Source organism: Coregonus clupeaformis, unplaced genomic scaffold (genome assembly GCF_020615455.1).
Source record: "Coregonus clupeaformis isolate EN_2021a unplaced genomic scaffold, ASM2061545v1 scaf0095, whole genome shotgun sequence".
Classification (NCBI taxonomy): Eukaryota; Metazoa; Chordata; class Actinopteri; order Salmoniformes; family Salmonidae; genus Coregonus; species Coregonus clupeaformis.
Window position 1 is genome coordinate 598,264 of NW_025533550.1, and position 14,667 is coordinate 612,930.

At 40.9% G+C, this 14,667-nt stretch overlaps 2 protein-coding genes across 4 annotated transcripts; one reads left to right on the forward strand and one right to left on the reverse strand.

Moving 5' to 3' along the window:
- The first annotated feature begins 422 nt into the window (after positions 1 to 422).
- Positions 423 to 9,680, forward strand: f8a (coagulation factor VIII associated). Of its 3 annotated transcripts, none has more exons than XM_045213276.1 (17): positions 423 to 697; positions 954 to 1,238; positions 1,613 to 1,722; positions 1,857 to 1,958; positions 2,186 to 2,305; positions 2,518 to 3,053; positions 3,494 to 3,540; positions 3,722 to 3,794; positions 4,027 to 4,186; positions 5,526 to 5,594; positions 5,791 to 5,911; positions 6,274 to 6,366; positions 6,525 to 6,589; positions 8,105 to 8,186; positions 8,343 to 8,389; positions 8,964 to 9,019; positions 9,187 to 9,680. In XM_045213276.1, the coding sequence occupies exons 6-17, from the start codon at positions 2,995 to 2,997 to the stop codon at positions 9,266 to 9,268; spliced, it is 954 nt and encodes a 317-aa protein (XP_045069211.1). In that variant the 5' UTR covers positions 423 to 697; positions 954 to 1,238; positions 1,613 to 1,722; positions 1,857 to 1,958; positions 2,186 to 2,305; positions 2,518 to 2,994; the 3' UTR covers positions 9,269 to 9,680. The 3 variants fall into 3 exon arrangements, with proteins under 3 accessions (XP_045069211.1, XP_045069213.1, XP_045069212.1); XM_045213278.1 differs by having other exon boundaries at positions 957 to 1,238; XM_045213277.1 differs by lacking the exon at positions 954 to 1,238.
- Positions 9,560 to 13,870, reverse strand: emp1 (epithelial membrane protein 1). The gene is made up of 5 exons (XM_041871365.2): positions 13,767 to 13,870; positions 11,980 to 12,063; positions 11,576 to 11,678; positions 10,845 to 10,985; positions 9,560 to 10,477 (listed from the first exon to the last, which is right to left on the reverse strand). The coding sequence occupies exons 2-5, from the start codon at positions 12,052 to 12,054 to the stop codon at positions 10,320 to 10,322; spliced, it is 477 nt and encodes a 158-aa protein (XP_041727299.2). The 5' UTR covers positions 12,055 to 12,063; positions 13,767 to 13,870; the 3' UTR covers positions 9,560 to 10,319.
- Positions 13,871 to 14,667: the final 797 nt, after the last annotated feature.

Here is a 14,667-nt window from a genome sequence, read left to right on the forward strand (position 1 = left end):
AATTTGTCATCTCCACAGAATTCCATTCTCTCGCTCATTCTCTCTTTCTCTGAAATTCTCTCTCTCTCTCTACCATCTGAAGGGCCAGACTCTCATTTAGTGCTCACGTGTGGTTTGAACTTTAACTCTGGGTCTCTCCAACACTGTCTCACAGTGGAGGAAACTCAACACTGCATCTGGGATGGATCTGGTGAGTGACGTAATAAACACAATATTAACACAGCCTGTAGTATCACAACAGAACATACACCAGAGTACATACTGTAATAACTTTACTTCATTCTTTAATTCATAATCTGTTTATAGCCTATACCTCCCAGATCAGTACAGTATCTTGGTCATTCTATGTCTGGTGGTTGGGGATTTCACAAGGCTCACGTTTCAACACTTTGAGGAAGTGGCCAGGGCAAAACAGGAACCCCAGTATTGTGATCTCTCTGAGGCCAAGACTAACAGATACAGACATACACATTCTAGGCAATCTGAACAGGGGAAAGGCTTGGAGCAACACCCACACACTGTTTGGGAAATTGGACGAAATCCTTCCAATACTGATACAGGTCTTCCTATCTCAAGTGACCGCAGAGAACTAGAAACAGAGGGGAAAAACTAAACTTTTGGCGTCTCTTCAAAATGTGCATCTGGATGGTTGGAGTTCTGTATGTCCTGATGTGTTTGGGAAATCATCAGGCTCAAGGTAAGGGTATTTAATTAACAAAACATTTAAATACCAATACCACGATACTGTTGAAAGTACATTTTTCATGTTAGAAGTTAGAAATGTCATGATAGAAATTCCTGTTGTCATTCACGTCTTTTCTCATCAACATTGTATATCAATGTATTTTAAGCAGGCTATATCAAGGTATTGCAAATCAATACATAAGTCAGTTGCCTATTTTCTTCTTTGATGTCAGATCGAGCCTTACTCTACATTCCCCTATGTAATTTAGCAGCCAACACAGCCATCTCCATGCCGGACAGAGTCAGGGTGACTCTGGCAGGAGAAACGCTCCATTTCATACTCAAAGTGACCATCCCAATGAATCAGAACTCAAGTGACTTAGTCTGCTCTGGGCCTCCAGACCAAAAGGAGATACAAAGATGTACACTCCCCTTTTCTCAAACAACTACAGACACATTGACTTTGAAAATAACAGCACGTAACAGTTCATACTCAGGAGAGTATAACTGCAAGTATAAAAATGCAGAGATCTTCTGGACTCTTCTGGTGAAAGGTGAGTGTGTGATGGGAAACAGAACATGAAGGGATGATAGATAAATAACAGTTAGTGAAACTTCTGTTATCCTGTTGAGTAACAGGAACTGTTGACATGATAGTGGGACTTTTTTCGGTACAAATACTTTAGATGTCGGATGTATGTCGGATGTATGCCACCATCAACAACAAGCATGATTGTCATCATGAAAATAAAAAGTCCTCTAACTCTTTTTTTTTCACTTGACAATAATCTACTTCCTACCAAATGTTTTCAGCCATTGATTGACACTGGACAACCTCTAATGGTATTATGTTTATTTTCTCTGTTTCTGTATCTCTGTGTCGCTGTGTCTCTGTGTCTCTGTGTCTCTGTCTCTGTCTGTCTTTCAGACGAGGGGTACCGACAGCCTTACTCAGGTTTCATCGTGTTGGGGGCTCTTACCACAGGCCTCCTCATCTTCAGTGTGATCGGGTCCATATATGTGTTTAAAAGCCAATGGGTAAGAGATTTGAGAAAGGTTTGGTGGAGGTTTTGAAACACTGTATATTTTTGTACCCTTCTTTTGTGGTTGGTTTGTTGTCATTGTATCAGTCCATGTGTTTGTTAACTTGTGATTTCCAATTTACATTGAAGAATGGAAGTACCGGTAGTGGAGTAAGCAGAAGGAATAGAGGAGAGAATGAAGAGGAGGAGGACAGTAAAATTAATGCAGCTGCCTCTGCTTCAGTTTACGCTGTAAGCATGTCTCTCTATCTCCATTGACTTGCTGAAACTATACCACATTGATTTTTATGACTTGAACTCAAAGATCCACCTTGACACATGTCAAAGCTGTGTGGGGGTAATCAAAGAAATATCATCAACAAAGATTCACTGCTTTGATTAACTTTCACATCCACTGTAGGCCACTGTGTAAACTAATAGAATGAATGTGTCTCACCTGGAACTGCCTCCTCTCTCAGAGTCTAGAGTCTCGGCCAGCATCTGTCTATGAGGTCTTGGCCCCAGGAGCAGCAGCAGCAGTAAACCGTGAATCTGTCCAGAGGAAAGAAAAAGTGAAGAGAAAGAAGTCAAAGGAATCGGTCAGTGTGAACATACACTAACCAGGACTACAGGGAAATATAAATGATTAAAGCCTTGGTTTTGTCATTCCAGATATATTCTATTTTATTCTATTCTATTTTCTCCAAAATAGATATGAATAGACCTATAGCTACCAATAATGTTGATAAAGAGCTGTTCGAGTTCATGCGGATGCTACTGTCCTGACCTCTCTCCCACTCTGCTCCTACAGATGGAGAACGCAACGCCACAAGGAGATGTAATATTTGAATGCGTCTATGAGAATTTCTGACCTACTGACATCTGTACTGTGTTTGGGCATCTATATGCCTCTATTTTCCTGCCTTTGCAATCTCTCTTGTTCTTTTATACAACCCTAAAATCATGCATGTATCTTACCCTGCAGCTTCATGACTTCTGTTGAAAATAAACTGCTGTGTCTCTGGTTGTTATCATCACGGAATGTCTCTAGTTATTTTGTCTAATTGACTAAGTTTGAATGAACGGATATCTAACCACAAGTGAGTCCACCTGCAATATGTCAGATTTATTTTAGCTAGAAATGTTGCAAACTGATCCCCTCTACTCCCAAGTCCCACCCTAATACGATTGTATCCAATGAGACTATTAGGCTGTTTTGAGTAAGAACCAATCGAAACACGTCTCCCATTTCTACTTCCTGGTTTGGTTTATTTACTTTTTGTTGAACATGGCAGCGGAGGGTGACTTTCTGATGAGATATCGTGCTGTATCAAATAAATTGAAAAAGTACGATTTTTTTTTTACGTTCTTGACTTTGTTCTAGGTATCCATTCGACTGAATGTGTAATGCATGATCGTCTAATCATTAGAATTGCGAGCCAGGTTGCCTGGATTTCACAGCTAGCTAGCTAACTGTAGTCAGTGTCATGTGTCCAAAGAAAAGCCCATAAGCTTTTGATTTTTACGATTTTTACCATGTTTTGGCTAAACTCATTAACTAGCTGGCACTAGATAGATAATTAGTTAGCTGTTTCAAATGAATCCTAATTCCTGAATGACCTAATGATTATGTTTAGCTAACGTTAGTTATCTAGCGTTATAGCTAATCAGGTAGAATAGCAGTGGCTACTAGGCTAACGGTAACTAGCTAACTAAACATGTCTGACATTCTGTGTTGTCCATACTGGTTTATAACTATAACTGTAATTTCACCTTGCCCACCATAGACGTTTTCTTCGGAAACCCAATGTAGCAGAAGCAAGTGAGCAGTTTGGTGAGTAGCTAATGTTTCCAGGAAAAAATTATGATGACTAATAACCATGTTGCCAACATATCAACAATTTATTAATATGTTCATGTTTTCAGATAATGATCCCTACTATTAAGTACACCATTTGCACATTTCTGTTGATTCTGTGGCTTGCATCTCACCCAGTATTTCTTCTTGGCTGCAGGTCAGTTGGCTAAAGAGCTGAAGCAGCAAGACTGCCTTCAGTATGCAGCCTTCTGTGACCTTGCAATGGCAAGGTAAGTCTTCATCTCTAAATATTGCCCCCTATTTAGACCATATTGTTTGCCCTTATTAATATCATACAGACATGGGTAGCATAGAATGACTGATCAATATTGCCCTTTCTCCTCCGTTGTCTGTAAATATCCTACAACCAACATTATATCTTACTACCTATTATATTCTAAATTAGATATCTCACATTACAATATATAATCTATACCTATTATATCCTACCTGAACCCACAGGTGTGAGCAGACTCTGTTCAATGCCCCTGGGGAGGCCCTGGCCCTGACTGACGCTGCCCGGCTCTTCCTGCTCTCTGAGAAGGAGAACAGAGCACTACAAGCCCCAGGCTTCGACGAGCACCTGCAGGCCGCACTCAACTGCTACAGCTTCGCCATTAAGGTAACTCTTTAATCCTTTCTTTAGCAAATCAATCAATATCTATTTTTCATGGTCTAAAAAGACTACAAATGTTTGACATAATAGAACAGTGATGCACAAACAGGTCATAAGTTAAAGGTCACGAACAGTCAGAATCATGTTTTTCACAAAATGTGATGATATTTGGATAAAACCAGATCAAAGTATGATGACCAAAGTATGAAACATGACTGTTGCTTCTACATTGATAAAGTTTGATCATAAAGTTACTGGTCTCCTCCCCCATGTCAAACACTTGGATTCAGGTGGCGGGATTATTAAGGGGATAGGGGGACATGACTTGTGTGACATCACATGTTTGCAGAGTGGCGTGGTTTATATACAGTATACAGTATACACTAGATAGCTACTCTACTGGTGCAAAATTTGACTGTAGGGTGTCAGCAAATGCAATTAAAAGTTTACACTATTCATCTATGGCAAAGATACTTCCATCTGTGTCTGGTGTTAGCTAGTTACTGGCTAGCTAGGTCTTCAGCCAGCATGGAACAAAAGGGGAGGAAGGGCATTCAAAACTCTGACACAGTTGTCATGTCAACACATCCATCAGTGCTGCTGTGAACTGCATCACGAGACATGGGAGATGTCTTTTTTTTTTTATCACATCATTGATGTCATTTCAATGTTGTATTGAGTTGCTTTGTGTATCACAAAATTTGCTTGAGATGATTTTACTGCAACACTGCTCACTGCATCCACGTTTCTTGCAATAGGTGTTTCAAAGAGCTGTCAGTCAAAGCGAGCTCATGAAGATAAGCTTCCCGGCCACTCAGCCTGTCTTTTCAGACTTCCTGGTACTTAGCCATGAGAGAAAGTAATTTTCCTCAAATGTTTAGCATTTCTACCCCCAAAAATAGTATGGGTGATAGTTTAGTCAGTCATGAGGCTATTTTACATGGGAATCAGAATGACTGTTTGGGACCTTTAAGAGTTGCTGCTGATAATGATCCTGCCATTCCAGGAGAACACTAGCCTGGTTAGACCAGATGGAACTGACTGACGTGAAGTGAGACAAAAGTGAGAGCAGCATTCAGTCTGGTTTAAACAGGCTTGGTGAACAACAGCTGTGAAAGGTAAAATGATCAATCAGAATATCTTTATTGGTTTTGCTAAGGGATTTAAATGATAATCTAATCCATTTTGGATTATTGTTGAATCCATCTGAAATAACAGCTATAAAGAGATGGACCAAGCATCTGGAGAATTTACCGTACATAATAACAACCCATTTTCCCTGGCCTTTCCCCTAGATTCCACTGGAGACAGTAGTATAATGCTGTGTTTTACAAATGTGTTTCAGGTGTACATTGAGATGAACCAGCCTGTCATGGCCGCCAGTCTATCTCTGGAACTTGGCAATGCCCTCAAGGTAATGGACCAAACTGATCACAAAAGATAGATTGGCAACGATTCGTCTTCTATGTCAGTCTGTGTAGTGAATTAAGTTCATATGAACAGCCCTCTCTCGGTCTCTTTCTCTCTTTCGGTCTCTCTTTTTTATTTCTCTTTCTGCTGTTCTCTCTCCCTCCCTCTCTCTTCCTCTCGCTTGTCATCTTCTTCTATAGGAGATGAACAGACCAGGTGAGGCTATAGTTCACTACCAGAGAGCAGCAGAACTACAGACACAGCAGCCCATTGAGTCTCTGCTGTCTATGGGAGAGATGGCCACCTGCAAAATACTCACCCGTGAGTACAGTGGCGGGATGGGTGGGGGTTGATGGGTCTGGACCATAGGTGAAGATTTGTGTTATTCTTTGTTTTCAACTCAGTATTGAACTCCGAGCCAGGAAACTGGGTTATGGTATGGGGATTACCTGCATGTGGTCCAGATGTCAGTTGAAGTGTGGTTGTGTGCGTATACATGTGTTGGGGTCTAGAGTATACCAGTAAGTTGCTTTGGAAATTGAATTTCTCCAGAGGAGTGCAATGCAATTTCAGAATTTACTGGAATTGATATGGAACTGACCCAAACTCTGGTGTGTGTGTTTGTAACCCTAACAACAACAGCATGATACTGTAATAGGCATTGTCTATTCTCTATGTGTCAGGTGACTATGACGGCGCGCTGGCCGTGCTGACAGAGATGCAGCTGATGTGTCAGGAGAGGGGACTGCAGCTGCCCGGCTCCAGCACCCCCGTTGGTGAGGACATAATGGACTGGCCCAACCCTTGTGGCTAACTCATCACTTCCTGTGTTAAAGCAGGAAGTTCAGGAAGTATTCTGTAACTGATGACACATTCTAAAATAAATATGAATTTTTCCTTTCTTATGCTTTTCCTCTGCTCATTGTCTTCTTAGGTGCATTTCTGGACGTTGTGGCCAAGTGTGAGATTTCCAGAGTACTTTTGCTGATGCTGCTTGAGGTAGGCACAGCATAGAGAACATTGAGGTAGGCACAGCATAGAGAACATTGAGGTAGGCACAGCATAGAGAACATTGAGGTAGGCACAGCATAGAGAACATTGAGGTAGGCACAGCATAGAGAACATTGAGGTAGGCACAGCATAGAGAACATTGAGGTAGGCACAGCATAGAGAACATTGAGGTAGGCACAGCATAGAGAACATTGAGGTAGGCACAGCATAGAGAACATTGAGGTAGGCACAGCATAGAGAACATTGAGGTAGGCACAGCATAGAGAACATTGAGGTAGGCACAGCATAGAGAACATTGAGGTAGGCACAGCATAGAGAACATTGAGGTAGGCACAGCATAGAGAACATTGAGGTAGGCACAGCATAGAGAACATTGAGGTAGGCACAGCATAGAGAACATTGAGGTAGGCACAGCATAGAGAACATTGAGGTAGGCACAGCATAGAGAACATTGAGGTAGGCACAGCATAGAGAACATTGAGGTAGGCACAGCATAGAGAACATTGAGGTAGGCACAGCATAGAGAACATTGAGGTAGGCACAGCATAGAGAACATTGAGGTAGGCACAGCATAGAGAACATTGAGGTAGGCACAGCATAGAGAACATTGAGGTAGGCACAGCATAGAGAACATTGAGGTAGGCACAGCATAGAGAACATTGAGGTAGGCACAGCATAGAGAACATTGAGGTAGGCACAGCATAGAGAACATTGAGGTAGGCACAGCATAGAGAACATTGAGGTAGGCACAGCATAGAGAACATTGAGGTAGGCACAGCATAGAGAACATTGAGGTAGGCACAGCATAGAGAACATTGAGGTAGGCACAGCATAGAGAACATTGAGGTAGGCACAGCATAGAGAACATTGAGGTAGGCACAGCATAGAGAACATTGAGGTAGGCACAGCATAGAGAACATTGAGGTAGGCACAGCATAGAGAACATTGAGGTAGGCACAGCATAGAGAACATTGAGGTAGGCACAGCATAGAGAACATTGAGGTAGGCACAGCATAGAGAACATTGAGGTAGGCACAGCATAGAGAACATTGAGGTAGGCACAGCATAGAGAACATTGAGGTAGGCACAGCATAGAGAACATTGAGGTAGGCACAGCATAGAGAACATTGAGGTAGGCACAGCATAGAGAACATTGAGGTAGGCACAGCATAGAGAACATTGAGGTAGGCACAGCATAGAGAACATTGAGGTAGGCACAGCATAGAGAACATTGAGGTAGGCACAGCATAGAGAACATTGAGGTAGGCACAGCATAGAGAACATTGAGGTAGGCACAGCATAGAGAACATTGTTGTTCCTTCTTATTCCATGACATTTCACTTCACCTGTATTCAATTCCTTCCTACAAACACTTACAGAGGATTCGTCACTGCTAAATTGCGTTTTCTCTTTTAAAGCTGAGAATTAATGTTAATGTCTTAGTTTTGCCAGACGTGACCCTCATTGTTTTAAATGGCTGAATCTTCCACCTGTCTTTTGCAGCCTCCTCCCCAGAAGTTGTTGCCAGAGCATGCCCAGACCCTGGAGAGATATGCCTGGGAGTCTTTTGACCCTCATAGTCAGGGTAACTACACTACAGCCATTATTCTGACCTGAAACACTTCTACACACAATGCCACAACACTAGCAAAGTTGGGATGGGGAACAAAGTTCATAATGAGCTTTAGATTATTTATATATTTTTTTATTTTTTAACATATTTCTAAACCTCTCATTGTAGTGACCTTCCTACCTGAGAACGTCTTCCTGCTCCTGCAGTCAGTTGTGGTAAGTGACATATTTCCTCACTAGACTATATCACACAAAATAGCTATGTATTGGCCCTTAATGTCCGGGTGAGAAGATCAAGTGTCTCACATGAGGATTAATAAGAGCATGATTGATGACTGGGTCAACTTTAAAGCTAGAATCCTTAGTTGCTACATCCATTTTGGGACTTATAAATGAATGATATTGATTCTTGAAGAATATAACTTATAAATGCTTCATGAGCTTAGTTCAACTGTCGTATCCCATCAGAACCCAAAATATAAGCTTGTTTTACTCCAATGTTTGTAAACAATGTAAATGTAAACAAAAACTGTACAGCCTAAAGACATGGTTGAAGCTATAATGTTGATATCATGGATGGTCAGTCCTTGCATCCATAGCTCTGTTTATGAATTAGAGTGGTTATGTTTCTCCAGGCCCATCCGTCAGCGTTTTACAAAAACAAAGTCGGGGTGATGCTTTGTTATTGTTTTGATTAAGGATTCTAGCTTTATGGTGATTTATATTTGTGCTTATGCTGGCCTTTCAAAGTCTTAACAGTCTATAACAGTCTGTTACTGTGTTGTGGCAGATGGCCTGCCAGGAAAAAGACACAGAGTCCCTCAAGTCTCTTCAACCTGAACTCTGGTAAGCATAAAAAACAAAACAAAAACTCAGTCATGTGGTAGCTATTTAGCTGCAATTCACATTTAAATTGAGTTTTTTCCTTATGATTTTCTCATGGATATCTTCTCTCTAAATTATTCAGAACATGCGTAAGGAAAATGGACAATAAATTATTCTTCATCCCTCAGGCCTCTTCTCTCAGCAGAGCAGAACCACCTCCTTCACCTGGTGGTGCAAGAGCGGATCACCCCCTCTGGACAGGGGATTTAGTACAGTCCAGATCAACTCACTACACCCACTCGGAATGACACATAATGGAACATTCCTGTCTCTGTCTTGGTCTGTTGTAGGGCCTCCTGAATAATGTTTTGGTGGGGTTGCATTCACAACCACACTGTTTTGCATCTTTCTTTTTTTTAAATGTGTGAACCGGACCAAGCACGTCATTGTGATCTTACTGTTATGCCTATTAGTGGTCGCTGGATTGCTCGTGGTCAAGTCTTGCACAAAGTAGTTATTTATTGGAAATATGTTGAATAGATGAAATATGAATGGAAAATATGCTTTTTATGTAGCGTTTTTATTTTGTTAATAAATGGTATAGTCTGAACAAACATGGCTTGAATTCCAATGTAATTACAAAAATCCTCTACTGCATTATAATAAATGGTGATATTACATATACCGCAGTGACCTCCGTTCCTGGTTTACCTTTTTCACTTGTACAAATTAAAATGTACTTTGATATAGCAGCCAACCAAAACTCAGAATCACACAGATGATTAAAATGTACTTTGATATAGAAGCCAACCAAAACTCAGAATCACACAGATGATGAAAATGTACTTAGAATGCACGTTATGACAATTCACACAACAAACAGTTACAATCTATTTAGATCATAAAACTATTACAAATGGTTACAAAATACTTCAGTTATAAAAAATAAAACAAATGTTTAAAATTCCTTTTAAAACATGTACTGGAAATGAAAGCTTGTTTGCTGATTGTTCAAGTACTGCAACAGGTATGTAGCATACCTTGAAATATACAGTACTATATCTATTACACATTACAAATCTCCCATTTGAACAGGCATGCAGTAGTCTGCATCGAAATTGATTGTGCATACAATTCTTTGGGGTCCACTCTCCCACCTTCTGTACCACCTTCCTCCTCACGAGGGAAATCGGAATACTGGGACTGTTAATAAACTAATTAAGACCCCTCCCTCCATCCATCCCTTTCCAACTCAATGCAAAAACATAATATAAACTCCTTCCTTACAATCCTCCTCTCTTCCCCTTCATCCCTTGTTCCTCTACTCGCTCTTCTTGCGCAGGACCACGTAGATGACGCCCAGTATGAAGGTGAGAACGAAGGAGATCCAGGCCAGGATGAAAGAGTGGCCGAACCAGCCCTGGTCCTGCTTGTGGAAGATGTCTGTGTAGATGGACGCAGCGATCATTACACACAGACCTACAGGGAGACAAGAGGGGAGATTTAAAAACACCTGTTAGGTTAATAACAGTTATGTGCTGTACTGGAAACATCACCTCAAAGTCACTCATAGGGCTGGAGACAACTGCTGTTGAGACTATTTCGACCTGAACTTAACAGTGATAGTTATAGCAGTAAATGATAGTTATAGCAGTATTTCCATGCTCATGGGGACCCACCCCCGGGGTGTGCATTCAGACTGGATGAGTAGTTATCAGTTTGCATCAGTTATTAGTTTGTTTGCTAGTACTGGACTACAACAAAACATATACACTGTGTTTATATCGATGTCATTACATAGATCATACAGTATTAAGATGCAGATACAGGGACACAAGCTACTTACAGGAGATGAGCATCAAGACTCCAGAGAAGGTGAACCTCTGGCCCTTGGACAAGGTGAAGAGTTGAGCCACGAACACAAACAGGCCCAGGATGGAGAAGATGCAGGCCAGCACTGCCCCGGCCTGCACTACCTGGAGGTACTCTATAGGGGGAGACAGAGAGAACAGGGCTCTATGAGATCCTGACACCCTAGACTCTTGTCATACAGAACAATAACACTCATTTTTATTAATAATAAATAAATAAAATATATATAATAAAAATGTTTAGTCCATGCCATGTAGAACTAACAGCAGGGGTGGAATTAAAAACCATTATTGGAACTCACCACTGTAAAAGGAACAGGGATTCAGCTTAAAAAACAAGTTTCACTTTGGAAGCTCAGTTCGACCCCTAACTACCGAGCGAGTATAAGCATATGTCCACTCTATCTTGTTTTGGTAGAAGTTAATACTGTGTAGCCATAACAAGAGGTGAGCCCACAGATGCTGTATCTTAATTTGAGACAGTTTCAAACAGCAGGAAAAGAATCCTGCAGCAACAGGACATTTTTTGTAGGGGTTGATACATTTTTCATTGGGCAAATCAAGTCAGAATTTTTTTGTGTGGAAATTACAAACTTTAGAAGCCGTTTAAAACCTTGAATACACTACAAGTTTGCATTTCCTGCGCTGCAGGAAAATTCCTGCAACAACAGGATGATCAAATTAAGATACGGCATCTGTACTGTACCTTCAGCATATTCTCCTTTGAGGTTGGTGTAGTGCCAAGCTGAACCTGCCAGTTCCCACCGGCCCCACACGTCTGTGGCCACTGAGTCTGTGAACCACCAGGCCTGCAGACAACAACACAGGGGAAGAGCAGCAGAGACAATGTAACATGAACTTACTAACAGCTACATCATCTCATAACAGTGTTGTAACTGTGTTTTCAGTGTTGGTTCCTTGGACCCAACAGGGCGTGCACTGCACAGCGGTGCACATTTTAGTTCTAGCCCTGTATTTATTATGGTGTCCATGAAGACGTTCTAAAGTTCATATGGAGCAGGAGAACTGATGGAACAGAAGGGGTCACTGAGGTGACATTGGCCATTAGGAGCATGTAAAGAAAAGGAAAGGGGATATTTATATACTTACATTATCAATGGTTGCCACCAGGAGCATGATGATGGCGGTTATGTGAAGAACAACGATTCCAGCCAAGACCAACATTGTGACTAACTGAGAAAAGATAAGTGTTGTGGAAAGATATACAGTGAATAGGCTATGCTGCTTATTATAAACTGGGTGGTTCGAGATCTGAATGCTGATTGGCTGAAAGCTGTGGTATATTAGCCCATATTTTCCTACTCTAATTACGTTGGTAACCAGTTCAGAATAGCAATAAGGCACCTCGGGTGTTTGTGGTATATTGCCGATATACCCCACCCCCTCGGGCCTTATTGTTTAATTATAAACTGGGTGGTTCGAGATCTGAATGCTGATTGGCTGAAAGCCGTGGTATATTAGCCCGTATACCACGGGTATGACAAAACCTGCTCTAATTACGTTGGTAACCAGTTCATAATAGCAATAAGGCCCCTCAGGTGTTTGTGGTATATTGCCAATATACCACGGCTAAGGGTTGTTTCCAGGCACTCTGCGTTGCGTGGTGCTTAAGAACAGCCCTTAGCCGTGGTATATTGGCCATATCCCACACCCCCTCATGCCTTATTGCTTAATTATCTTAGTAAATATGAGGCATAACCAGACCTGGGTCAAATACATGTAAAATACTTTCAAATGCTTGTGTTGCACTTGAATTGGTTTGCCTACAATGGGAATAATAGAATAGTCCCAAAAGTGCTAACTCCCAGATAAATCAAGCACATGTTAAAGTATTTGACTTATGTTTTTGATCCAGGTCTGGGATAGAACAGTCAAGGGGTAATTATATTGTTCAGCGTTCACACACAGCTGTCGCGAAAACAGCATTTACCTAAAAAAAAAAAAAAAAAATTAAAGGGAAAAGAGAGGGACTCAAAACTCGTCGTGGGGGTCTCACTAGCAACAACATTTTTATTTTTATGACTGCATGACCTATCGTTAACACACACACACACACACCCACTCAGCAACGAGGATTCCATCGGATCTCGAGCGCTCTACCTGAATGGTCAATGGGGCTCGTTTCAAATATGACTCGGTTGTGTGCACATCATTGCATTTGATTGCTCATTCACGTTTTTCCTATAAAGGAGCTTATAGATTCGTTTATTTTTTATCAACTACAATTAGACCGCTTAGAGTGTAAAGTAATAATTGTCGTTTCTGTAGGCGTACCATCACAACAACATTGTTTAAAAAGTTACTCAAGTGTATAAATGTATTAGGCCTAAACGTTTAGACTATTCGTTTATCTGCAGACTAATCATTATTAACCTGAATATACGCAGCAAAAATTTTTGACTCAATTGCAAGTTTCAGTAGAGAAAAATAACAGGCTATTCAACGTGGCCATGTCTTTTTTTTAACTGGACTACTAGGCTCTACATTACCATTTGTTATTGACGCTATCCCTGTTAGTTGCAACGGGCCCCATACACAGGCTATGAGAAAAGAGCGCGAGAATACGACGACAGAAGTGAGTCTATGAAACAAATGTATTATACAGAAATGAATACAAAATCTTCATTAAAAGGTTATCTATAATACTATGCATGAAGTAAACCAATGTTGACGGGGGTTTTTGCCTCTCGCAAAGGTGAAATGCATGTAATCCTTCCAAAGCGTTCTTATCAACTTCCATTATAAAAAGTTGAAATAACTCCCCAAACTATTTTTTTCACCCACAGAGCCTTCAAAAACATTGGTAAAACGGTACAAACCCTCCACCAATCCCATTGCATAGAAATTGTAAACAGCATTAGGTTGATAAACGTTACCTGTGAGGGAGCTTTTACGCACGAGAGTTATTTGGAATTCTGAAAAGCTGTAGACCCACCCAGCGTCGAATTCATAGCCTACACATCACCCCTTTCTCTCTCCAGTCCCTTCCCTCCCTTTCCCCTTTCCCAAACCACACCCATATCCTCAAACTTTTTCTTATCTTTAAAAAGTCAGGGACTTTAAAAGTCGATGACAAATAGGCAACGTTTCCCTCTGTCAAAACACTGCGTGAAGTCGAGTGATCTTCAAAGGGGCTCATTGAATTAATGGAATAACAATTACAGATGTGTCAGAATGTGTGCAGAATAGTCCCAGTTTGCAGTATATTCTTAATTCTAAAAAGAACCAAACAAACAAACATGTTGCGCTCCACTATAGCCCCCTTCCTGCCCTCAAACGGGAGAGGCTACACCTCTCCCTTTTGCTATGAGCTCCAAACACATGAGCACAGTATTTTACTTCACATTCATATAACTAAACAACAACACCCAATTCCCCTCTGTACGCAGTATCGACCCAAAATATGAATCATAGAATAGCCACACCCATTCCCTATCCGTGTTTTGGGTAATGACATACTGCACACTTCATTGCATTTTCCCCACCACATGGTTTATGGAAGTCATTTTGTACTTAGGACTACTTTTTTACCATCACTATTTCAAGGTGTTAACAAATTATTTCTACTGTATGTCTCTTTTTCTTCCATGATGAAATCAAATCAGATTTACGTTTTGTCTGAGTTAATTAAGGCAAGTGCGCAACATTTGCATAATCCGTTTGGAATTACAGCTGTCAGTTCCAATATACAGAATTGCCTGTAGAGTTGAACATTCTGAGGTCAAATTTACAGTGGTTCCAGTTATCCTAGATGAGAGTTTCCACCTCAAAGCTGTC